The sequence below is a fragment of the Castor canadensis genome, chromosome 1 (genome assembly GCF_047511655.1).
Source record: "Castor canadensis chromosome 1, mCasCan1.hap1v2, whole genome shotgun sequence".
Lineage (NCBI taxonomy): Eukaryota > Metazoa > Chordata > Mammalia > Rodentia > Castoridae > Castor > Castor canadensis.
Window position 1 is genome coordinate 188,705,676 of NC_133386.1, and position 27,970 is coordinate 188,733,645.

Genomic DNA, 27,970 nt, shown 5'->3' on the forward strand with positions numbered 1-27,970 from the left:
ACCACCCACTCCACCTCCTCCTGCTCCCCCCACTCAATACCCAGCAGAAACTATTTTGCCCTTATTTCTAATTTTGTTGTAGAGAGAGTATAAGCAATAATAGGAAGGAACAAGGGGTTTTGCTGGTTGAGATAAGGATAGCTATACAGGGCATTGACTCACATTGATTTCTGTGCGTGGGTGTTACCTTCTAGGTTAATTCTTTTTGATCTAACCTTTTCTCTAGGTCCTGGTCCCCTTTTCCTATTGGCCTCAGTTGCTTTAAGGTATCTGCTTTGGTTTCTGTGCATTAAGGGCAACAAATGCTAGCTAGTTTTTAGGTGCCTTACCTATCCTCACCCCTTCCTTGTGTGCTCTCACTTTTATCATGTGCTCATAGTCCAATCCCCTTGTTGTGTTTGCCCTTGATCTAATGTCCACATATGAGGGAGAACATACGACTTTTGGTCTTTTGGGCCAGGCTAACCTCACTCAGAATGATGTTCTCCAATTCCATCCATTTACCAGCGAATGATAACATTTCGTTCTTCTTCATGGCTGCATAACATTCCATTGTGTATAGATACCACATTTTCTTAATCCATTCATCAGTGCTGGGGCATCTTGGCTGTTTCCATAACTTGGCAATTGTGAATAGTGCCGCAATAAACATGGATGTGCAGGTGCCTCTGGAGTAACAGTCTTTTCGGTATATCCCCAAGAGTGGTATTGCTGGATCAAATGGTAGATCGATGTCCAGCTTTTTAAGTAGCCTCCAAATTTTTTTCCAGAGTGGTTGTACTAGTCTACATTCACACCAACAGTGTAAGAGGGTTCCTTTTTCCCCGCATCCTCGCCAACACCTGTTGTTGGTGGTGTTGCTGATGATGGCTATTCTAACAGGGGTGAGGTGGAATCTTAGTGTGGTTTTAATTTGCATTTCCTTTATTGCTAGAGATGGTGAGCATTTTTTCATGTGTTTTCTGGCCATTTGAATTTCTTCTTTTGAGAAAGTTCTGTTTAGTTCACTTGCCCATTTCTTTATTGGTTCATTAGTTTTGGGAGAATTTAGTTTTTTAAGTTCCCTGTATATTCTGGTTATCAGTCCTTTGTCTGATGTATAATTGGCAAATATTTTCTCCCACTCTGTGGGTGTTCTCTTCAGTTTAGAGACCATTTCTTTTGATGAACAGAAGCTTTTTAGTTTTATGAGGTCCCATTTATCTATGCTATCTCTTAGTTGCTATGCTGCTGGGGTTTCATTGAGAAAGTTCTTACCTATACCTACTAACTCCAGAGTATTTCCTACTCTTTCTTGTATCAACTTAAGAGTTTGGGGTCTGATATTAAGATCCTTGATCCATTTTGAGTTAATCTTGGTATAGGGTGATATACATGGATCTAGTTTCAGTTTTTTGCAGACTGCTAACCAGTTTTCCCAGCAGTTTTTGTTGAAGAGGCTGCTATTTCTCCATCGTATATTTTTAGCTCCTTTGTCAAAGATAAGTTGCTCATAGTTGTGTGGCTTCATATCTGGGTCCTCTATTCTGTTCCACTGGTCTTCATGTCTGTTTTTGTGCCAGTACCATGCTGTTTTTATTGCTACTGCTTTGTAATATAGTTTGAAGTCAGGTATTGTGATACCTCCTGCATTGTTCTTTTGACTGAGTATTGCCTTGGCTATTCGTGGCCTCTTGTGTTTCCATATAAATTTCACAGTAGATTTTTCAATCTCTTTAATGAATGTCATTGGAATTTTGATGGGAATTGCATTAAACATGTAGATTACTTTGGGGAGTATCGACATTTTTACTATGTTGATTCTACCAATCCATGAGCATGGGAGATCTCTCCACTTTCTATAGTCTTCCTCAATCTCTTTCTTCAGAAGTGTATAGTTTTCCTTGTAGAGGTCTTTCACATCTTTTGTTAGGTTTACACCTAGGTATTTGATTTTGTTTGAGGCTATTGTAAATGGAATTGTTTTCATACATTCTTTTTCCATTTGCTCATTGTTAGTGTATAGAAATGCTAATGATTTTTCTATGTTGATTTTATATCCTGCTACCTTGCTATAGCTATTGATGATGTCTAGAAGCTTGTGAGTAGAGTTTTTTGGGTCTTTAAGGTATAGGATCATGTTGTCTGCAAATAGGGATATTTTGACAGTTTCTTTACCTATTTGTATTCCTTTTATTCCTTCTTCTTGCCTAATTGCTCTGGCTAGGAATTCCAGTACTATGTGGAATAGGAGTGGAGATAGTGGGCATCCTTGTCTGGTTCCTGATTTTAGAGGGAATGGTTTTAATTTTTCTCCGTTAAGTATAATGCTGGCTGTAGGTTTGTCATATATAGCTTTTATAATGTTGAGAAACCTTCCTTCTATTCCTAGTTTTCTTAGAGCTTTTATCATGAAATGATGTTGGATCTTATCAAAGGCTTTTTCTGCATCTATTGAGATGATCAAGTGGTTTTTGTCTTTGCTTCTGTTAATGTGCTTTATTACGTTTATTGATTTTCATATGTTGAACCACCCCTGCATCCCTGGGATGAAGCCTACCTGGTCTTGGTGAATAATCTTTTTGATGTGTTGCTGAATTCGATTTGCCATTATTTTGTTGAGGATTTTTGCATCAATGTTCATTAAGGAGATTGGCCTATAGTTCTCCTTTTTGGAGGTGTCTTTGCCTGGTTTTGGGATAAGTGTAATACTGGCTTCATAAAATGTGTTTGGCAGTTTTCCTTCCCTTTCTATTTCATGGAACAGTTTAAGGAGGGTTGGTATCAGTTCTTCTTTAAAGGTCTGATAGAATTCAGCAGAGAATCCATCAGGTCCTGGACTTTTCTTTTTGGGGAGACTCTTGATTGCTGCTTCAATTTCATTTTGTGTTATAGGTCTATTCAGGTGATTAATTTCCTCTTGGTTCAGTTTTGGATGATCATATGTATCTAGAAATCTGTCCATTTCTTTTAGATTTTCAAATTTATTTGAATATAGGTTCTCAAAGTAGTCTCTGATGATTTCCTGGACTTCCACGGTGTTTGTTGTTATCTCCCCTTTTGCATTCCTAATTCTACTAATTTGGGTTTTTTCTCTCCTCATTTTAGTCAGGTTTGCCAGGGGTCTATCGATCTTGTTTATTTTTTCAAAGAACCAACTTTTTGTTTCATTAATTCTTTGTATGGTTTTTTTGGTTTCTATTTCGTTGATTTCAGCTCTTATTTTTATTATTTCTCTCCTTCTATTTGTTTTGGGATTTGCTTGTTCTTGTTTTTCTAGGAGTTTGAGATGTATCATTAGGTCATTGATTTGGGATCTTTCAATCTTTTTAATATATGCACTCATGGCTATAAACTTTCCTCTCAAGACTGCCTTAACTGTGTCCCATAGGTTCCGGTAGGTTGTGTTTTCATTTTCATTGACTTCTAGGAACTTTTTAATTTCCTCTTTTATTGCATCAATGATCCATTCTTCATTAAGTAATGAGTTATTTAGTTTCCAGCTGTTTGCATGTTTTTTGTCTTTACTTTTGTTGTTGAGTTCTACTTTTACTGCATTGTGATCAGATAGTATGCATGGTATTATTTCTATTTTCTTATATTTGCTGAGGCTTGCTTTGTGCCCTAGGATATGATCTATTTTGGAGAAGGTTCCATGGGCTGCTGAGAAGAATGTATATTGTGTAGAGGTTGGATGAAATGTTCTGTAGACATCTACTAGGTCCACTTGATCTATTGCATATTTTAGATCTTGGATTTCTTTATTGAGTTTTTGTTTGGATGACCTGTCTATTGATGATAATGGAGTGTTAAAGTCTCCCACAACCACTGTGTTGGCGTTTATATATGCCTTTAGGTCTTTCAGGGTATGTTTGATGAAATTGGGTGCGTTGACATTGGGTGCATACAGATTGATGATTATTATTTCCTTTTGGTCTATTTCCCCTTTTATTAGTATGGAATGTCCTTCTTTATCTCGTTTGATCAATGTAGGTTTGAAGTCTACTTTGTCAGAGATAAGTATTGCTACTCCTGCTTGTTTTCGGGGGCCATTGGCTTGGTAAATCTTCTTCCAGCCTTTCATCCTAAGCATATGCTTATTTCTGTCAGTGAGATGAGTCTCCTGTAAGCAACAAATTGTTGGATCTTCTTTTTTAATCCATTTTGTCAAAGGGTGTCTTTTGATGGGTGAATTAAGTCCATTAACATTAAGTGTTAGTACTGATAGGTATGTGGTGATTCCTGCCATTTAGTTATCTGAGTTGTTTGAAGGTTTGATTGTGTGTACCTAACTTGATGTTACTCTCTACTGTCTTGCTTTTTCTTATCCTGTGGTTTGGTGCTGCCTGCCTTTTCATGGTTAAGTTGGGTGTCACTTTCTGTGTGCAGGATCCCTTGCAGAATCTTTTGTAATGGTGGCTTTGTGGTCACATATTGTTTTAGTTTCTGCTTATCATGGAAGACTTTTATTGCTCCATCTATTTTGAATGATATCTTTGCTGGGTAGAGTATCCTGGGGTTGAAGTTATTTTCATTCAGTGCCCGGAAGATCTCACCCCACGCTCTTCTTGCTTTTAATGTTTCCGTTGAGAAGTCTGCTGTTATTTTGATGGGTTTACCTTTGTATGTTACTTGTTTTTTCTCTCTTACAGCCTTCAATATTCTTTCCTTAGTTTCTGAACTTGTTGTTTTAATGATGATATGTCGTGGAGTAGTTCTATTTTGACCTGGTCTGTTTGGTGTCCTGGAGGCCTCTTGCATTTGTATGGGAATATCTTTCTCTAGGTTTGGGAAATTTTCCGTTATTATTTTGTTGAATATATTACGCATTCCCTTCGCTTGCACCTCTTCTCCTTCTTTGATGCCCATGATTCTCAAATTTGGTCTTTTGATGGAGTCAGTGTGGCTCCAACTTCTCAGGGAGGTTTTGGAGCCACAGAGGTTAGTCTGTCTTCTTCTGTACCCTAGTCACCATCTTGGATCTCTCCAATCATGAAGACTCAATTTAAGTAAGGTAGGAGGTTTAGGTAAACAAACAGTCATAACCAAAACATGATAAATGAGAGGATGAAAGACCATCACTACTTGTAGTTTCACTAAAATCATCAAGAGCAGCATTACTGTTGTCACTTAAGAAAATATACTAAAGACAATTCCAGGTGTTTCAAATAACTTATAAAGCATTTAAAAGTTGTTAGAGGGGTTTTGAGCTCATTTACTTGGGGTTCTCAATAGTCTGACTAGTTGTAGATGAGTGACTTCCAGGTTTTTTGTCTTCCACATGGATGTATTCTAGGAATTAGTACACATTGGAAGTGAGAAATCTGAATATAAAATTTTATATCCTGAATTTTGTGTCACAGGAGGCAATAAGAAATGCCTGATAGGATTCTTTTCATTGAAGCTGAAGATAGAATTTGAGGCAATGTCTTTTCCAATACGCAAAATAATCTGTTTTTAACCCTTGTTCATTTTGTTTTTCCTTTCATATGAACTTACTGTGGAAAGAACTTACAACTAATTTGAATTTTTAGTTGTCATTTTCAAAAGTCCCTTATAATAGCATATAATGTCTCCCTTTGACAGAGTTGGTTTGTACAGGCTTTCATCCACTCCTATAGGATGCTCAGCAATTATTTCATGAGGAGAAAATATTTTCTAAAAAGGGTAGATCTTAGATTTAGAAGGACTTTAGGGAATGCCTTTGGCAAGAAAGCCCAAATTTTATAAATAGATTTGAAAATTTACTCAGTAAAATTAATTTTATAATCACTATTTAGCACAAATGCCCCAAGTAGGTATAATTATTTCTAATAGAATTTTTCCTTTCACTCATATAGTGACTTTCCAATGAGGAAACACATAACTCAATGGAAAAATATGCAAACTAACACCAAGACATATTTATATCCTTGTGTTGGAGACAACTGAATAAAAGTCTAAGTTCCAAGTTTCAAGTGGCCTATTCAGTATAGGGAAATGTCTTTATGACATTAGAAAGTGAAATTACAACTTTTGTTGCTAGACAATTTTACTCATATAATGCTATCCATAGGGGCTAAAGAAAGAGGTTAGTGACAGAATTGGTACAGTGAACACGACAGATCCTTTCAGGGCATGCAGTACCATGTAATGCAATTTTTCTTTTTTTTTTTTTTTTTGGTCTGGTTCATCAGAAAATTTATTACCTTTTTTTTCAGTATTTGTTTTAGAATGCACTGAGATTTTAATGGTGTTTAATTATTTGGACAAATGTATGGCATCTTACAATCTGGTTATCTGTTGACTATTTTGAATAGGTTTCCCAAATTAGAAATCCACTTTGTTTTCATAACACACCATAGTCATGCGCTACTCCAAATGCATACTGACTACCTGTGTAAATATTAGCTGCATTTTTGACTGAATGATATTTTAGTTAAGTCTATGAAATCATCCATTCAAATAGATTTCTTACTGGTGAAATAAAGAATCTTGATTAACTCAAGAGTAGAATGACCCTGTCTGAAAATGTCCTTGGTTATCCCATAAATAAGAACCCTGAGTAAAAAGATAATTTTGTTTCCAATAGGTCTCTTCTAGGGTAAAAGAGTTGTATATTTGTTATTTGACAACAGTCATTTATTTTTATTTTTCCTTCTGCTTTTTAAAAATTGTAGAGACAGGATTAAGAGTTGCATCAAACCAGGGGGAGAATTAGAAATGAAAGCGAAAGTACATCATGAGAAGTCATAGAGTTTACTGAGTAATGTTGAGTGTCATGTGAATTTGCCAAAATTTCTCTGCAGTGGGGAGGGCAAGTGTTGAGAGAAGATCCTAAGGTGAGTTGGTCTGCTGTTCTTAATAGCACAGTAGTGACAGACATGGCCCTCATGCAAGGGCGGATGTCTTGTAGCCACTGGGTCTAGTCTCTGACTAAAATACCATAGGAGCCTATTCCTTTCTTTACGTTTTTTAGTCAATGCTGTCAGCAAATTTCCTTCCTTCTCATGAACCAAAAAGGAAAAAAATAAAAGGAGAATGTAATTTGGCTGCCCTAAATAATGAGCTGAAGTTTATGCTGTCTTCAAGCCTTAACTGCTGAGTCTTCCTCTAGGCCTAGTATTATGACATCTGCTTGGTCATTCTTTTAGTTTCTTATACAGTGGGTGGCAATTAATAAATAATTTGGAATTCAATTTCAACAAGAGACATTTATATTTAGCAATCCCTCTGGTGTTTGGTTTTGTATTTTTTTTTTTTTGGTGGGGTCTTACAAATATTTCTAGTAGCAAAAGTATATACATGATTCATAAGTAATCCTGGAGGAGTCACTATATGACTTAGATATTTGATGCCTGAAAGCAAGGTTGCAGTTCATCTCTGGATACTTTATACCGTTCTTGGATAGTTATTGTAATAAGAAAATCATCTCTCTGAAAAATCATCATATGAAAGGACAAAAGTAGATTATCTACAAACTGAATTAAAGCAGACTCATAAAAATTTGTAAGTCAACTTTTAGAATTTGAAGAAAATGTGGAATTTACACTTTACACTTGTGGACCAAAATCCTCTTACTGATACCTAACTCATAGTTGGACTGACAGGCATGTTCTACCATGCTAAGCTGTTTTGTTGAGATGGGAGCTTCTCCCTAGCTTTATTCTCTGGCTGTACTTGAATTGCAATCCTCCCGAGGTTCTTCTACTCACTCTCCACGGGAATTACAGACATGAGACACAGTACCTAGCTCATAGTTATTCTTGTGCTTGTGAAAGAAGGCTGTCAGTTTCCTCCTGTGGGGTCTCTTACAACTCCTTTCTAAGGGACACAGAATAGATGGCTCATTGGAGGTTTTAAGTATCACATATGTTTTAAAAAAATCATCTGTTCTTTTTGAAGGAAGGATAAATTAACATTCTGTGCTTCCAAAAGTCACATCCCAATAAATAAGTAGGAGAACTGAATACCATTAGAAAAATAATGTTACCCTAAAGTTTCTCCTACTTGGAATTTAGTGGGGATTGTCTTAAAGGCAGTTATAGGTAGGTTAGAAATTACCACCATTTGAATTTTATGGTTACTCTAAGCAAGATTGTTTTCAAATACGGTCAGAATTAACTCAAAAAGCATAATCTCTGTACCTATTAAGACCTTTTCATGTTCTTTGTAGAAAGGGTTATATGAAATTGTATAGTCATAGAACAAAAGAAGGTCATAACTCAATGGAATTACCAAATGCATTGTGGGATGTATCAGTTAGGTTATAACACAGCATCTCTAGGTTTCAGATGTCAGCTTCTACTGTTGATAGCTTTAGAGTCATTGGAAGTTAGTGGTTGCTCAGTTCAACAATAAATTATAAAAGATTTACCTAGTAGACACAAAGATTTTAGGTCAGTTACAGAGATTGGTAATAAATGGCTACTAAAGTAACTGAAGATAACACAAGATAATTCTGATTCTTAATCTTCACCATTGAATCTCTCCCTCATCAAGAAGTTCCAGTCAATCAACCTGCATGAATTTTAACACAAGTGTGGCTCCTTCACAGACCTTCAGTTGACAAAACTGATACTTACCAAATCTGAATCACCCCCATATTTAGCTCCACAGAGAGAAGAAAATACCTGGCCCCAGTAATTCAGAGTCATCTGGTTGCACAACCCTTTGTCATAAGACCAACTTGCCATAGGCAAGTGTAGACATTGGTCCTAACCCAGTGCTATGCTGATCATGATGGGCTGTGGGCTAAGGGTGTAGTACAATGTGTTGTCTTTGGTAGCCACTAGTTTGACATAGAAACCTGGGGTTTTTCATTCATGGTTAGCTTACCCAGAGCAGGGCAGAATCCTGCAGTGTCTGACTAAGGATGGTGACTGTGGATTTGGCCTTCAAGACCTCCCTAACCCCAGAGAGAGGCCTGTGGAGACAGAATAGTAAGACTTCAATAAATAACTGATTCCTCAATATGCAGACATCATTTCATGTGAATAAGTAATAATAGGTTTTAGGAAACCACAAGATTCCACAGTAGTCAAAATAAAGTGTCAGAAACACACAAGGAAGTAATCAATGTGAAAGAGCTCTCAGAGAATTTAAAACAGGTGTTTTATGGAAATTAAATGAAATTTAAAAAAAAACAGAAATATTTCAATATTCAGAGAAATTCAATATAAATAAAAACAATTAAAATATTAAACTTAAATTCTGGAACTAAAAAAGACACATGGTGAAATTAAAAACACAAAAAAAGGCATCTCTAGCAAAATAAATTACACAGAAGATAAAATTAACAAGCTTGGATACAGTGTATTTGAAAATAGTTTTTGGAGGAGAATGAAATGACAAGGAATGAAAGAAGCATACTGGTAATTTGGGACAATATTTAAAAAACAAATACTTGGGTTTTTAGGATTCAAGAATGTATTCAAAATACCAAAGGGGTAGAAAGTTTGTCCAAAGAAATAATAGCATAATAGCTCCTAAACCTACAGAAGAATGTAAATATTCATGTAGAGGAAGACCAAGGGTCACCAGTCAAATGTAACTAAACTAAGTCTGCAATAATAAATCTTATATTCAAGCTCCCTTAAATGAAAGATACAGAAAATATTTTCAATCTGCAAGGGAAATAAATAATACATAAGTTGTCTCTATTCTTTTTCTAAAATACTTTTTGTTATTGTGCTGGGAGTACATTGTGACGTTTACAAAAGTTCTTACAATATATCACACATACCATAAGGTATTCACCTCCTCTATCATTCTCCTTTATCCTTCTTCCCCTGATTCCTGGAATACTTCCAACAGGTATCATTTTTCCTTTTACATACTTGTATACATAGTATTTGCACTATATTCACCCTCATAAACCTGTTCCTCACATCATCCCATCTCGCCTGGTACCAATCCCCCAGTCAGGACCTATTTTGCCCTTCTTTTTTCTATTTTGTAAAAGAGAAAAAATAACATTTCTGTTTGTTTAAGATAGTTAGCTATACAGGGAGTTTCCTTTTGACATTTCCATATATATTAAAACCTGACTTGTTTCATCTCCTGTACTTTTCTTTTTATCTTAGTCCCCATCTTATGGTGATTTCAACAGGTTTAAAAATTCATTCTTGTATACAGAGTACATCAACTATATTCATCTTCTTAACTTCTTTCTTTTACACTACCCCTCTCGTATGTGACCTCCTCTTAGCATGACCTGCTTTTTGTAATATTGCTTATATTTGTATTAGGTCCACCCTCTATATATGAGAAAAAACATGCAGCCTTTGGCCTCTGAACCTGGCTAACTTCACTTAAGATGATATTCTCCAATTCTGTCATTACATGCAAATGACAAAATTTCATTCTTCTTTGTGGCTGAGTAAAATTCCATTGTATATAAATACATCATTTTATTAATCCATTTGTTGGAAGTGGGGCATCTTGGCTGTGATAGTCAATTTCTCAGTAGAAACTTTACAAGCAAGAACAGAGTAGCATGAGATTTTGTCAGTATTGAGAGGTAAGCAACAACAAATGCTGCCAACTGAGAACAGTGTACTGACCAAAACTGCTTATTAGAAATGAGGGAGAGAAAAAGACTTTGCACACATGCATGAGCTGAAAGAATGTATCTCTACCAGACCTGTTGTACAAGAAATGTTAAAGGTCTTTTTTTTCAAACTAAAAGAAAGACACTTTTTTGAATAAAAAGAAAACAAGCAAATTATACTTTACACAAATTCATAATGCAGTGATATCATAGGTGTGGTGCATAAACCATTTGTAATTTCAGAATGCAAATTGAACATGATAAGTAAAATAATTACAGTTATGTCAATATATTTAGTGATAGGAATGTAAGACCTTCTAGCTTGACAGGCTGAGATAAAATGTCACTTCCTAGACCTTACCAGGCAGCTACAGGGCCTGTCCTATACAGAGAAGGTGGGCATTAGCAGTTACTACCCAATGCCCCCTGCACCTATGCCAAGCCAGCCACTGGGCTGGAGAGAGGTCCAGATGGGAAAGGTATGAGTCCACCTGTGTATTATACCCAAGGGTATTATACCCTTGTGCCAGGGTCTGGTTCAGATGTGTTGCCCTTCCTGCAACAAGATGATGGTGACCCAGCTGTCTTAAAATGCCAGCACCCTCACTGGATGTCCAGTTGGAAACTGTGCCTCCGGAGTGCATCGTGGGCTGCTGCTTCATCGCCTTCTGCAGGACATGGACCAATACTGCCCCAATTGTAAAGCTCTACTGGGCACCTACAAGGCTTATAGGAATCAGACACATGCTGAGGCTTGCACTGCAGGTGGTCACCCAACCATCACCCAGCCATCCCAGAAAGGCTCCACTCTGGTGACCTTGTCTCTCCAGGGGTTCCACCTTCATGTCTTCTTTTGGAGGGAAAATGTCACAACAGTAACACATCTCCAAAATCCAGAAATTGCTGCTTGAAGTCACTCATGGGACATGCAAAAACATTGACCCAGAGTGTTGTTTTAAGAGTTTCCCGTTGCCTACCTGTGACCCCAGAGTCATCCAGACTTCCAATTTGCATATCATAAGTGATTTCCATTGACTGGCTTCTTTTTCTGCTTTAGTGGATCTTCCTGGTAGGCATCTCAAATCTGAGAAGACAATAATTTCTTAATATTTTTTAAGTGCATGGAAGGTATATTAACACTCACCATGCACATCTGTGAGGTCATAATGTAAAATAAAATAAAAATAGTGCTGGGTTTTCTTATTATTTGGCCAACCCTTCTTGCTTGACACCATCATTTTACATGAAGAGATTTTTTTACCATACAATAATTGTATTCACAGTTCATATGACCTCCTTTGAAAGGAGGGATTTATACAATCATTTTCTGTAAGGATATAATGGATATCACTTTCCTTCCAATTTGCCAGTGTGCTATGTTACCCACCTTGGCCTTGAACTCTTCATCCATGGCTTTAATATGGATTTGGTGTGTTTTTTAAAAACTTTTGCAGTTCTGGCGGCATGAGCAGAGAGATGAAGAAACCCCAGTTGAGCCTGATGGGGTGGCATGGTGCTGGTTCTTGTCTCAAAGAAATCTAAAGTCTGATTCTATTTTTCAGAGGTGAAGTTCATTATATGACATCAACATGATTTCTAGGACCCCAGTGACAAGCCAGTGTTCTACAGTGGCTGTTAAGTCATCTTTGAAATGAAGAGAGAGCCTAGTTTGCCTCTCAGGGGACCCCATTTCCATCCTAAATCAACACAGTTAATTTCTGTGAATTATACTGTATAGAAATCAAATCCCTACCTTGAATGAAAGTCTGTGTATTTTATAGCCATTGATTCAACTATAACTTTCATTTTTCTAAAAGGCCAGTCATTATTTTGGAAGTGAATTATGAATACCACATAGTACTTTGGTGTTATCTGCTTTCAAGAAATAGTCTTTGGTTCACTCAGTAAGAAAAAAAAAATGTGAGGAGAAATAAAATGCAATTGGAAAGAATTCTTACAAATATATTTTCTCTTTCTCTTTTGTTCATCTGTTTGTGTTCTTATCTTTATGATCACGTTAAGTTGCAATCATTCCAGAATAACTTACTACAATCAAATAACATTATAAGCCTCATGTTAATGCAAAGTAATAATTTACAATAGAAAACACAAAAATATGAATCAAAGACTCAAAGCATATTATGAACATAATTTGCTTAGCCATAAACAAAAAATAAGAGACAGAATACAAAGGAGAGAGAGAATGAAATGGAGAGAGAAACCACAATGAAACTAGAAAACAAGTTAGATAATGACTTCAGTAAGACCTTATGTTTCAATGATAGCTGTGTATATAAATGAATTAAATTTTCCAGTTAAAGGATGTGGAATGACTGAATAGACAAAAAAAGATCCAATGTGTGTTGCTTACAAAAAATATACTTCATCTCTAGGGACACAGACAGAATGAAAGTAATGGGGTAGAGTAAAAGATAGAATAAGATATCCCATGTGAATGGAAATCACAGGAATGTAGAATGGAAGTCATTATGCTCTGATGAAGGGATTATTTTGTGAAGAGGAAATAACAAGTCTGAATATAGATGTACTCAATATTGGACCACCAACATATATAAAACTAGTATTAATAGGTCTAAAAGTGGAGGAAGACATTAATGCAATAATACCTGGTGATTTTAATAACCACTTTCAGCATGAAAATGCTATCCACTAGCAATTCATTAAAGAAATATCAGAGTTAATTTTAAATCTGGACAAAAATGGCCTATCCTATAGTAACAGAACTTTTCATCCAATAGAAGTCGAATACACATTTTTCTTACCAAAACAGGGAACATTATTCTAAGATAGATCATATCATAGACTATGAAACAAGAAAAGACAAATTTTCAAAAATTGAAATCACGTAAAGTACATTTTCTGGCCACAAAGAAGAAAGCTAGTTAGTTGATACCAAGAAAACTCTTGGAAAATGTACAAACATACAAAGATTAAACAACTTATTTTTGAATAACCAATTAAGGAAATGAAAAATATTTAAACAAGTGAAAATGGAGAGCTATCATACCAATATCTATGGAATAAAGCAAAATCAGTATTAAGAGAGAAGTTTATAGCAATCAAAAAAATAGAGATATCTAAAATAAACCATTTTGTATTAAAAGAAACCAGCATAAAACAAGAGAAAATAAAACCCAAAATAAGCAGAAAAAAAGTAATGACAATCAGAGCAGAAATTTAAAAATACTATTGATCAATAGAAAAAGAGCAAGTTATTCAAGTTCTTCAAAGCATATTTTTGACTTATTTGCATAGAATAGTTGTACAGGGGGATACACTGTGATATTTACACATGTGTTTACAGTATATTTTAGAATATACTGAATAACCCCTTCCATTATTCTCCCTCTTCCCCCCTCTTTCCATTCTTAGAACAATTTCAACAGGTTTCACTTCCTTATTTTCATCTAAGAACAACATACATCCACCATGTTTACCCTCTTTCACCCTTTCCTTATGCCCATTCCCCTTGCACTGGTACCCACGGCCAAAAAAAGATATATTGTACCCTCCTGTTCTTTATTTTTTTAAGTGTATAATGACAGTCCAAGGGGTTTCACCTTGGTATGAGAGGCCTGTATATATTGTGCTGAATAAGATTTTTTAAAGTAAACAAACCCCTATCTAGACTAAGAAGAGGGAGAAAACTCAAACAAAAAGCAAAGATGAAAAAAGAAACATTGCAACTGAACCATAGACATACTAAAGTTATGTGAATAGCTACAGGCTAGAAAATTGAATTATATAAGAGAAATTGAAATAAACACATACAACTTACCCAGAATGAATCATGAAGAACTGAACAGACCAATAACAGATAATGAGATTGAGTCAGTAATTAAAAAACCTCCATCAAAGAAAAGCCCAAGCTGGATGACTTCACTTTAAAATTCTACCAAATATTTAAAGAAGAACTAATACAAATTCTACTTAATTAATTCCAAAAACTAAAATAGGAAGGAATTCTTCCAAGGAAATTCTATGAGGCCTGTATTATGTTGATACCAAAAACACATAAGGATACAACAATAAAAAAACTACCAAAACCAGGTAAGATATAAGAAAAGGAAAACCAGTGGCCAATATTCTTGATGAACACAAGCACAAAATGCTTCAACTAATTATAATCAAGTTAAATCCAACAGAAAATTAAAAAGATTATTCATTATGACCAACTAGGATTCATCCCAGAGATGAAAGCATAGTTCAATATATGCAAATCAATAAATATTATGCACCATATCAACAGAATGAATGTCAAAAATATATGACCATCTCAATTGATCCATAAAAGGCATTTGATAAAAGTCAACATTCATTTTTGACAAAAACACTGAACAAATTGGGCAAATAAGGATCATACCTCAACATAATAAAGGACATTTATGAGACAATGCCTAATAGTATATTGAATGGGAAAAACCTGAAGGTCTTTTCTCTAAACCTGGAGCAAGACAAGGATACTCACTTTGACTACTTTCATTCAGCATGCTGTTGGAAGTCCTGGTAGGCAGGATAGAGGCTCCTGGAGGTAAAGATGTAGCATGCTCAGCTTGTGTCTCCTGGGGCTGCTTTTATAAATAATTATGAAGTACTGGCTTAAATAACACAAATGTCTTCTCTCACAGGTTGGATATGAGAGATCTGAGCTGGATCACTGCATTAATGTCAAGGTATGGGCAGGACTGGCCCTCCAGAAGGCTCTGGGGAGAATTGGTTCCATGTATTTTCAACTACTAGAGGCTTTTGTGTTCGTAGGCTCACATCCCTAACTTACTCCAACTTCTGTTTCCATAGTCACATCTCTTTCTCTCTGACTGATCCTCTCTTTCTTTCTTACACATACCTCCTGTGTTCACATTTGTTCCCCCAGATAATCTAGATAATCTCCCATTGCAGCATCCTTAACTATAGCACATCTACAAAAGTCCCTTTGGGTATGTAAGACTGTTCATGCAAAGATGGGGAGAATTAAGAAGTGGACATCTGTGGGAGGTATAAACATTATTTTGCCAGCTATACTCATCTCCTCAGGTGCCCAGAACTCAAGAACTGAGAGAGAAGTCCACTGTCCAGCCTAAAAACAAACACTAGCCTGAGAGAGCCTTCCACCATGCTAGACCTTGGCTCCCATTCCCTGCAGTTGCTCCTTCCAGTTCTCAGAACAGCCTCCCACCATCATCTGCCTTGCTCAGTTGAGAACAAAAACCACACCAAAGAATCTGGGGCTGGAGACCAGTTACAACGGGTACATATGATCTTCTAGGCTGTCTACCACTATTGACTCACACTGTGATCTTCTTTGCTTGGTTTTAACATTCACTTAAAAAATTTTAAAGCGTAAGACACACAGGCAGAAAGGTGCAGAGTCCACTAGCAGTGGGAGCTTATGGGTTTTACTCAAGTCCATTCCACATAGCTAGCAGATCAACTACAAGGCCTACCAGCTGCTGATGTGGTATTTATAGGGATCAAAACACAGATGCCACCAGCAACCAAGACAACTGGTCCCCACCCAATACCTCTGCAAAGCTGGCCATGATCCTGACTTCTGATACCCTATCATAACTTTTGCTCCACAGTTAAGACTGTAGCATCTGTGTCCTTATCTGGTTTCCTTCACCCAACAGCTGTCAAATCCAGCCTTCATCTGAGGTGTACCTGCAATCCAGGTTGGTACTCTCATTGTGTGATAGTCCATTGCAAGAAGTTGCTGTGAATTTCTCACTTGTCTAACTATCCATGGGCATTTGGGAGAGTCCAGTTCCTAGGACTGAAACTGTGGTGGACCAGAAGTAACACACTAGGATCCACGAAGTCTACCCATTAAGCAGATTTAATAAATAGTTAAAGAAACTGAAAACAGCCTGAAAATTGGTCCATATCCCTAAGTTTCAGGTTATTTTTTATTATCCTAAAATGAGAGGTCATTTCTTTCTTTCTTTCTTTCCACTTCCTGGTAACAAAATAGGTGTGCTCTCCACAGGCTAAAAGTTCCTCCTGGCTTCAGTAAAGATAAAGTTCCTTGTAGTCAGTAATATAACTGGATCTGGCTGGAAAGACTTTTGTAGTTGAATAGCAAACACACAAACACACACACACACACACACACACACACACACACACACCACAAATGCCCAGTTGCCAGTGTACCCCTGAGCACCTGTGCCTGCTGCCTGTGGACATAAGAATCCCCAGGAGTCAGAAGGATCAGTCCCCATGTCTTCTCTAGGATCTTCCTGACAAGTGCACTGGGAGGGTGTTCTGGGGCACCACGCACAGGCTTGGATCTTACCCCACAACTTGCTTGTTGGAAGACAAGGCACCTCTGAGCGCTACAAACTGGGAGCTCAGGGCCTCTTCCATGAGGCTGTGTGGGAAGTGCTCTGTGTCTGCTCTACAGACATGCTATGGATGATATCTTCTCTGAATTGTCACAAGGAGGGAGGTGTGAGTTGGAGGTTTGGGACCCTGCCTTCTGGTCTTGGGTGTTTTGCAGATGCCAATTAACACTAAGGAGCTTGTTTCTTGGCAGGGTTTCTGGGTCTGCTCACTCTCTCTGCCTCAAGCACCCTCAAAACACAATGAGACCTAAGATGTGAACACAGGGAAGACAGCCTTTAGTACCACATGGTGATGGACACAGAACTCGCACACATTACTCCTCCACATCAAAGGAAACAGGTAACAGAATGCAGAGAAACCCACAGAATGGGAGAAAATATTTGAAATGTATACATCCCATGAGATTTTTATATCCAGAACATACATGGAACTCCAAAACTCAATAGCAAAAAACAACTTGATAAAAAACTGTAAATAGATCTAAACAGATTTTTTTTTAAAGAAGGGATACACCTGGGCAATATGTACTTGAAAAAATGTTCAGCATCACTAATAATCATTGGAATTCATATCAGAACAACAATGACAAGTCACTTCACACTGGTAAGAATAGTTGATATCAAAAAGACCAAAGTTAACAAGTGCTGCCAAAGATACAGAGAAAGGAACCACTTGCATATTGTTAGTAGGGATATAAATTAGTACAGCCATTATGGAATAGAGTACAAGAGTTCCTCAAAACACCAAAAATCAAATCACTATATGACCTAGCAATACCACTGATGAGTATATATCCAAAGGAACTGTAAGTATGTCAAAGAAATATCTGCCCTTCCTCCTATTTATGATAGCCAGTACGATATATTTACAAGTAAAATACCAAAGCAAACCTCCACTGAACAATTAAAGGACAGGAATGTAACACAGTTCATGATAAGGGGAGGATAACAACAGGAGGGGGTGGTAAAAGAAAAGGATAAAGAGGGTGAATATGGTCAATATATTCTCTATACATGTATGAGTATGGAACCTAAAACCTGTTGAAGCCATTTTAAGAAGGGAGAGGGGGAAGAGGGAGAATAATGATGGGGATGAATCAAACTGGAATATATTGTATGCATATATGAAAATATCACAACAAAATCCCCTGTATAGCTATTAAAAATGAATAAAAATGTTTTTAAAAGGAGATAAAAACAATCTAAATGTCCATCAATTAGTAAAAACACAAAGAAAATGTGGTACAAGGGCTAATATGCATCCATAAAATAGTGAAATCTTGTAATTTATCATAACTTGGATGCAACAGATCATTATATTATGTGAAAAAAGTCAGGCAAAGAAAGACAAGCATCACATAATTTCACGCATGTGTATAATCTAAAAAAGGTGATCCCATAGAAGTTGAGAGTAGAATGATGGCCGCCAGAGAATAGGAATGTGTGTGAGGATGGGAAATTTTCGATAAGTAAGTAGTGAGTTAGAGTAAAATAGGGGCAAGATGTTCTGGCATAATTTGCAATTATGGTGAGACTGATAACAATTATGTGTAGTACACTTCAAAACAGCAGATACCTTAAAAGCAACTGAGGCCAATAGGAAAAGGGGACCAGGAACTACAGAAAAGGTTAGATTAAAAAGAATTAACCTAGAAGGTAACACACATACATAGGAAATTAATGTGAGTCAACTCCCTGTGTAGCTATCCTTATCTCAACCAACAAAAACACTTGTTCCTTCCTATTATTGCTTATACTCTGTCTTCAACAAAATTAGAGATAAGGGCAAAATAGTTTCTGCTGGGTATTGAGGGGGTAGGGGGGAGAGGGAGGGGGTGGAGTGGGTGGTAAGGGAGGGGGTGGGGGCAGGGGGGAGAAATGACCCAAGCCTTGTATGCACATATGAATAATAAAACAATTAAAAAAAGGTATAATAAAGGATTTAGAAATTTCTCACCACAATTGATAAACATTGAAGAAATTAGTACATTCGACATGATTTACATTATACAAGTATACAAGGAGCTCCACTGAAAATTTCATGGTTGCACATTAATAACTACAATTTTATGTGCTGTATCAGTAAAAATGAAAGATAAACACAGAAGTAAATGTACTCTCAATACATGCAAAAGCCTGAATATTTTGTAAATTCATACAATTTAAAAACTTGATATGCAGAATAAGTACCACATCATTTTTATTCTGATAAAACCTGAAAATGGAATATTAATCGGTATTTTGTGATAGATCTTTTTAGACAGTGGATCTCTATAGAAAACAAGCACGTCATTATTATAAAAGTTTTATTTTAGCTATTGCAGGCAGCAGGAAGAAAGTGCTAGTTATTGGTTTTTGGGGTACTGGTAATTATATATGCTCTCTTTTGGAGTTAAATTTTTTTTGTTTAAAAAATATTTTTCAATAATTTTAAATTTAGATCATGACATCAAAGCATTAGGGAAATACTAATTTTTTTTCAGATTGATTATAATTACACACACACATATAATAGAAAAATCACAAAAAATCCTAACTTGGGGAGGGAAATAAATTTACACTATAATTAAAAACAATAATTGCTGTGAGGTGCTGAGTTCAAACCTCAGTACCACAAAAGTGGACATTTTATGACTATTTACTTATAAAATGTTATAAAAAAGGTTTATTTTCAATTAACTACTCAAGATCAACTTTACTATATTTTTGTCTCTGAGAGCAAATGAAAAATGAAATCTACTTTAGAGCTACAAATCAAAGACAAACTGACAGATATTTGAGAAGGGCTGGGAAGAATATACATTATCTTATTTTTAAGAAATTAAGTAGATGTAGATTTCAGTTATTGATAAGAATCAGATGACACAATTGACAAAACCAAAATTTTTTAATTAAAAGTACTAAGACAACTGCCCAACATCTGGTAAAAATGGATTAAGAAAAAAGGCAAACTGCAAAAAAATATCATGAATTTAATTTTTTTGGCAGGGACGTGATGCTGGAGTTTGAACTCGGGGCTTCACACTTGCTAAGCAGGCGTTCTGTGGCTTAAGCCATGCCTCCAGCCCAGTATCAGGAATTTAAAAGAGTAAAACATATTTGAAAACTTACAATGTAAATTTTTATAGAAAATGTCACTTGCAAAAATTCAAGTAGAGGATAACTTTAATAGTTCTATAGCCATCTGACAGTTTAGCCACTTGTGTAGGCTTCTATAACATTTGTTCCTTTTGGCGGAGAGGTGGATCATCTAAGGAGACAGTGTCTTTAGCCCAAGCCTGTTCTATTTATTTGTTTCTGGAAAGCACACTGAATAGCACTTCAAGACTTTTTCCCCTTGACATGGACTATTCATTTTAAAATGTGCTCTGGGACAGTGTCCATTTTCTTTTGAGGAGTTCTTAAGACAAAGGCAGTATTATATTCTGGCCAAACAGCATGCCTGCCAGATTCATATTGTGCCAAAATTTTAGCCTTGTCTTTTTCCACTGAAGTACTTGAGAGTATTGTACAGGAAGTACTTTATTCAGAGTAATTAATAGTGTTTATTTAATGAGGATTTATCTTCATGACTGTTATAAGACAGAACTTCAGTTTTCATAGCTTTTCTGGAATTATTTCTTCTTTGGTTTCATAACACCTTGCTACTCAGATCCTTGAATAACCTCATCAGAAACATGTATCCTTTTTATTTGTAGACAACTAAGCAGGTTACTCAGTACAGCTGTCTCTGAACATGGATCACTTAATAGGATTGATTCTAAGATGCTACAGGCTTTCATAGAGAAAATTCTAGAGGGAATCAACTGAGATTTGGTAAGGAAAGAAAACTGTGACAGTAAAATGGGTAAGAGAGACCTGAGAATTCTACTTCTGCCATATCTTTGGCTTGCTTTAGCATCACCATTTTCTTTTTTTCACAGGCCACGAGAAAAGGCCACTATTGCCTTTTGCCTTAGATTTGACTCTCTACCAGTTATTTTCCATATGGACGTCATGTTGGTCTCTAAGGCCCAGGGTATGTCTTATTTGTGGTTGTATCTCTATTGCCTAGCACAGTGCTAATGCATAGTTAAGGTACAACAAATGTGGAATAAACAAATATTAAAAAATTAAAAAAAAAAAGAATCAGATGAGTTTGCCATGAGAATTCCTGATCAAAGGAGCAATTTAATAACTGTGGTATTTTGTCACTCAATAATAGATATGTATCATTAGAAGTGATTCTTTTCTTCATATTAGTACTATTTCAACAGTGTTAAATGAACTGTTATATATTTTGTGAAGCTGGGGATTGAACTCAAGACTTTGTACATGCTAAGCAAGCACTCTGACATTGGGCCACATCCCAAGTCCAAATCTTCTATTTAAATACAAAAACTTACTTTGCTTTATTTGGGGAATATTGGCAGATTAGGAAGACTGGGAAATAGACCACTGTAACCACCACATTTGCTCACAAAAATTTTCTGGATTTCAACCCTGAGTTTTGGGTTTAGCTGTGTGATTTCCTAACTCTTGACATGTTAACAGTTGAGACTGAATCAGTCAAGTGTGCCTCTATTGTTAAATGCTCATTTGAAACTCTACTTTCAAAAAAGACCAGTAGCCAAATCTTCCAAAAGAGTGATGTACAATTAAGCCTGGAAACTGATGGTGATTTGGCCACAGAGCCCAGCCAGAAACACATGTGGCTCTGTCAAGTCACTGCCAACTCTGTTGCATATCACTGGAATTATTTGTTTTTCATCTATAAATAACTGATGCTTGAATAAAATCTCTGTGTTATATTAATATCAATATCCTTTGTCATATTGTAGAACAAACTGGGCAACAAACCATTGATATCTATTAATATCTTTTTTACAAAAAAAACGAATCTGAAATAATCTCAACCAAATTTTCATTAAGTATCAATAACCAATGCACAACTACATTGTTATAAATAACAAAACTGGAAAGATGGGGATATAGTTTTAAATCATGTGACATTTTTGTAATATAGCAAAGAATAACTGATTTATAAGGCCAGATATAATTTAATACATATTGAAAAGCAGACATATGTCTTAATTATTTTTAATATCCTATAAATTTTTCAATGCTAAAATGGTCTACTAGGAATTGAAGCATTTTTTAGATATTTAGTGTTTTTCCCTAAACATCTCTTCATGCACTAATTTATATTATGCAACTGTGTTATTAATTAGAAGTCATTTCAAAATCCACACACTAGTGTACTTCCTTCTGTGGAGGATATTAACCAAATTTTCTTCCACTTTTCCCTTTCTAAAACACAGGTGATTTTTAAAGCATACTGAAATTTAGTTATCACAAATTTCTATCACTCTATCATTGAGAGAAAATACGATAGAAATCAATCAATGACACATAAGAAAGCATATTTGTGAAACTAACTAAGAAAGAGTGTGTCTTCTGGATTGTGCTTAACTATGTTGAGTGAAAATATAAATAAGTTTTATGTAGATTAACTTCCTGATGGTCTCTTTCACATCTTTATTTCTGAGACTATAAATAAGGGGATTTAACATAGGAATCACCATGCTGTGAAACACAGTAGCTACTTTGACCAGGAACAATGAGCTTTTAGATTTAAGCACACAGTAGAGGACAAGGACTATCCCATGGCAGATGCAGATGGCAGTCAGGTGAGAGGCACAGGTAGAAAAGGCTTTTTGGAGTCCACCCTTAGAAGGAATCTTGATGACAGTGACAACTATGAAGACATAGGAAGTCATAATGATCAGGAGGCAGCAAGCTTCATTAAACATAGAAATGACTAAATATGCCATCTGGCTGAAGGAAGTATCAGAGTAGGATACAGAGAGCAGGGCAGAGTACTCACAGCAGAAGTGGTTTGTAATGTTAGAGCCACAGTAGGACAGTTGCCAAAGAATATATGTGAGTGTTGAGGAAAAGATTCCAGCCCATATGTAAGTTAAGGCCACCAGAAAAGCACACAGCTTATGAGACACAGCAGTTGTATAGAGCAAGGGGTTACACACAGCCACAAAGCAGTCATAGGCCATCACTGCTAACATAAACATCTCTGTAATCACAGATGTGCATCCAAAGAAATATTGTGGCATGCAACCTTTGAAGGAGATAGTTTTGTCTTCCACAAGCAAAAGGTTTAATAGATTTGGTGCAATTACAGAAGTGTAACAAAAATCAACAAAGGATAAGTGGCTGAGGAAAAAGTACATAGGAGTGTGCAGTTTGCAATTAATCCTGATGATCAAAATCATATCTAGGTTTTCCAACACAGAAACTATATAGATGGTCAAGAACACCAGAAAAAGCAGCAGTTGGATGTCTGGATATTCTGAGAAGCCTAAAAGTGTGAAAGTGACTCCAGTATTCTGATTTCTCTCATTCTGCATTTGGCTCCAGTTGGAGGAAATCAGAGAGTTCACTTGAGCAAAAATTGAGTACAGTAGAGAGGGAGTAGGTATGAAGCAACTTCTCAATGATGAAGAAAGCAGGTGTCAAGTTTCATATATTTATTAATGCTTCCTTGTTTGACACATTTGCTCCTCAACTCAGTCATGGCCCACTTTCTAACTATTTGAATGTGGAGTATTCTTTGACCCATCAGTGACTCACTCTCCTCATCTATTAAAAAAAAAAAGAAATGAAGAGGTTACCTTATAGAATTCTTTTATAAATTATATACATATATATGCATACAGGAAGCTATAATTGAAGATTTTATAACCTGAACTTTAAAAGTTAAGAAAATATTAATTATTACCTAGAGTCACCTTAAAATCAAATTTTTAAAGGAAATATAAGAACTAAAAGGAAAACAGGGAACACCTGTTACTTAAGGAAATAGAGCGTATGATAGCAGAGATGGTTAACAGAGTCTGACAGTAGACATATTAATAGTATGTTTCCATTTGATTATTTCAGTTAGGAGAAAGTGGCAGTACTACATTTCTTACATTAAAGTGACACTGAATAGTCATCCCCAAATCCGTATGAGCCTCTTAGTGTTGGAATGTCAAGGAGTATCTTAGAGACAACGCTGCATGCAATATTCTGTTTAAGCAGCTCAAACATCGAACTATCCAGTCAAATACTATTGATAGTACTGGATGATGCTCTTATCATGTGACCATCTGCAAAGTCTACAAAATGTCATTTCATTTCTTCTTCAGGAAATACATCTGGACTGTCTTAAAATCTGAAGCTAATATCAGTTTGGGGATGTATGTGTTTTAATATGTAAAATATTATATTTATTTAAAATTATGATAATGTATATACAATATAAGCACTTTAAGAATAACTTACCTAACTAAAAGAAACTTTTCCTTATGTTAGAATAATAGTCCACGAGGTGCAATACAAAATAAAATAATACAGGCACAGCATGAGAAATGGTGAACTTTCAAAATGAGTTTGGACTGGCACAAGCACATACGATCCCGTCATATTTACACATTGAAAAATGCTACAATTTGTAGCATCACCTGAAATAAGCAGTATTTTATTTTTCACAACTAAAGTTATTGGTGTTTCTTTCTATTAGAGTAAGTGAAATGCATGCTGAATCTTATGTTTTTGTGCTTCATATTGAGTCATCAACAGCATTATTCTCCCTTCTTGTTTCTTAAATTAAAGCCCACATAATCTGAGTTCCATCTGGTCCTGATTAAATCCAGTCATTTTGGGTAGAAAAAGATCCATGACTATACATGTATTCCACCCAATATTTCAAAATAAGGATATATTTTATTGCTCTCATCAATCTAAATATCTCCATATTTCTTAGAAGTTTCTCACAATGCAAATCTCTAAACATAAATTACTAAATATTTCAGCTATCTCTAAACTTTTATTATCTGTTGTATGTCCTATACTATTGGATCTAGAATGTGATAACAGATCTAAATATATTCTTCTTCATACAAACAAATATGACATTTAAGTTGTGTTTAGTTGACTGATATTCCTTAGCCTTTTTGCTGGTAAGCTACATCTTTAGTAGTATGGATTGCATTAGTGACAAAATAAAATCTTATCTTGATAACATTTTAACATTTATTCCTATTGCATTTGAAGCACTGTTTGAATCTTCATTTATCTTAGCTCTTCCCTTTCTCTCTACATAAACACATTCTTAAATTGGCTCGTTCAGAACACAGTACAATCAGACAAGCCTTGCTTCATACACTGATAATTATTTTGTCAATAGCCACATATTGTTAATAGGTCATTTGTAGCATCTCCTTGAGATTATGTCTGACAATGTATAGGATCCTATCAACCTCAGTTGAAATTCTGCCTCAGCCACGTATTCCTGTGAGACTTTGGCAAGGAGTTGAAATGCTATATTTCATGCCCTTATCTATAGAAGTATATTAATTTTGCAAGCATTAATTATTAATAGCATTCCTTCAAATGCCACTATTCTGATAATATCATTATGTATATGTGGTATCCTAAATCAGGCACTCTTACTGCTAGAGCCACTCTACCATCCCTTTTATTGTGATGGATTTTTTTCAGGATAGGGTGTCTCGAACTATTTGCTAGGTGCTGGCGTTGGATGGTGATCCTACTGCCTGAGGAGCTAGGATTACAGGCATGAGCCACCAAAGCTTGGGCCTCAGATAATAATCTTAGAGGATATAAGACTATATTCTACATTGTTGTGAATGCCCACAAAAATATGTTTTTTTAAAAAATTCTCCTATTTCTAACATTATATTAAATTAACTTATTTAGAGTATAAAAATATGAACACAAAATATCCTACAACTTCTAACAGTTATAAGTTTAGAAATTCATTTTATTGCATATAGGAAATAGTAAGTGAAAAAATTTGGCAGTAAAAACAGCCCTATTTCAGGATTCTATTGTAATTTTTCTTTCTGTTTTAGATACAATTTTCTTCCACTATCTCAACCTTTACTATATTATCTTTACTTTTTTCTTCCTTTCTTTGATATTTCCATCTGCTTTTCTGGCTCCAAACTGCCTATTCATTTCAGTTTCAGGATGTCAGGAAGTCAATTGAGGACAAAATTAAAGAACAATTCTAAATGACCCTGTCTTTTTTCCTACTCACAAACCTCAGACTCTAGGTAAATAACGATAGATCTCCAGTTGACTTACCTACTCAACCCTGATTCATTAACTTCCTTTAAAAACTTTTTAGTATGGAGCTCCAATTCTCACACATTTTCAAAGTGACTTTTTAAAAATAAAATACCTGAATTTAAATACTTTTGTCTCAGTTTCTTCAGATTCTAATGTTCGCATCCATCCACACGGTGCAGCTAATTCTGCAATTTCCTCCTACAGCACATTCAATTCAAGTCCCCAAAATGTTCTCTTAGCACTTATTAGTTTCATCAATGTATCTCTTGCAAAAATAACAAAGTATTTCCCTTCAAATTGCAAGCACTGTCACCTTGTAATCTCAAATTTTAGGTACATTCTTCCATAAATCCTTGATTAATCCAGGTTATGATTCTCCAATTTGCTTACTCCTACATGGCTTTTCAATAAAAGTTATTATACAAAACAGAGTTTTATACTATAAAGTATTGTTCTTGTGAATTAAAGTACTATTGCTGTGTATTTTTCATTCTTACTTAAAATAAGAGTGAACAATTAATGTTATCTTTGTAGTCACCAAGGTGAAAACACCCTTAAATTCTACAAATGAGGTCCAAAGATACAATTGTATTAAGGTGTGTAATAACTAGGAAGGAGAGATCCATACCTTGTTTTTATTTTTTCTCAGTTGAATGATTTCCATATCACTGCCATTGGGTTCACAGAGGTTTTTCTCCAACAAAAAAGCATTATGTTCCTGATTTCAGAGTTGCCCACATCAGAATTAGAATAAAATATTTAGATCAATAGCTCACTAGAAGCCAGGCACACTATATAGGTTTATTTATTGAAGGCATTCATTAGTAAAATCTTTATAACTACTTCTTAAAAATATAAGACTATATACAAACTCATCACATTTGTAATTAGATAATATGAGTTTTATTCAAGTATAGGCCACTAAAGGTGCCAAGAAAGTTATTTTCTTCTAATTATAAAAGATAATCATGAGGAGTATAGTAAGTTTCTCATGGGGGAATCAGAAACAGAGACAAAATTTAGGCATTGTGTTGTGTATCTTACATGTAATTGCATTACCTTGGGACTCAAACCCTAGAGAATCTTGACTGGTGTTTGCCATGAGCTACAGACAAGAAAATTTGTAGAAAAATTCTTCTTTCTAATTCCAGATATAATTAATTTTAAGTTTGTAAGCCAAGTGGAAAGTGGAATATGTCTTCTGGTCCTTGAAAAAGTATGATCAACTTTTAAACACAATTTGAAAGCAGGAACTTCTAAAATTTACCAAAAGTAACTTACATCCAAATGGGGTATTTTATATCTGTTTTTGTGGGGCATTGTAACTTATATATTTAGCATCATGCCACATGTGAATCTGATATTTTGTTTACCATTTGTCCCTAATATTTCCCTTAGCTGTTAAAAATGATATACATTTTCAAAGGTGCAATTAATTGTTGAATATATGATTTATTGTTCTTTGTTTTTATTGTTGTTGAGGAAATACTAGCAGTAATTCTAAAAGGAAATACTCATAAAGTTTTATATATACTGTTGGTGGAAATGTATTAGTTCAGCTGCTATGGGAATCACTACAAGAACAACTACCATATGATCCTACTATTCCACTCTTCAGCATATATCCAAAGGAATGCAAAGTGCCATATAATACAGACATCTGTACACATGTGTTTATTGCAGCCCTATTCAAAATAGCCAAGTTATGGAATAAACCTACATTACTAATAAACAATGAATGTATAAAGAAAATGTGGAATGGAGTATCATTCAGCAAAAAGCAATGAAATAATGTTTGGAGAAAAAAAATGGATGGAACTGGAGATCACCATGTTGAGCTAGTCAGGTTTAGAAAGACAAATATAGCATGTAATCAATTTTATGTGCAATCTGCATCTAAAAAAAATAATATGTCGTGATTGAAAAAGGTGGATTGCTTTTTGGGAGTGCCACTGGGACAGCC

General features: G+C 35.4%; 1 protein-coding gene and 1 pseudogene across 1 annotated transcript; one reads left to right on the plus strand and one right to left on the minus strand.

Annotated features, from left to right (window-relative positions):
• Positions 1-10,850: 10,850 nt before the first annotated feature.
• Positions 10,851-11,421, plus strand: LOC141415638 (lipopolysaccharide-induced tumor necrosis factor-alpha factor homolog pseudogene; annotated as a pseudogene).
• A 10,901-nt stretch (positions 11,422-22,322) lies between these two features.
• LOC109677154 (olfactory receptor 1165-like) lies at positions 22,323-23,306 on the minus strand. Its single transcript, XM_020153288.2, has one exon. It carries the CDS (start codon positions 23,277-23,279, stop codon positions 22,323-22,325), a length of 957 nt encoding a protein of 318 aa, XP_020008877.1. The 5' UTR covers positions 23,280-23,306.
• Between the last annotated feature and the right edge of the window lie 4,664 nt (positions 23,307-27,970).

Coding starts and splice junctions, on each gene's coding strand:
- LOC109677154 (XM_020153288.2), bottom strand. CDS start 23,279: ATGCAGAATGAGAGAAATCAGAATACTGGAGTCACTTTCACACTTTTA.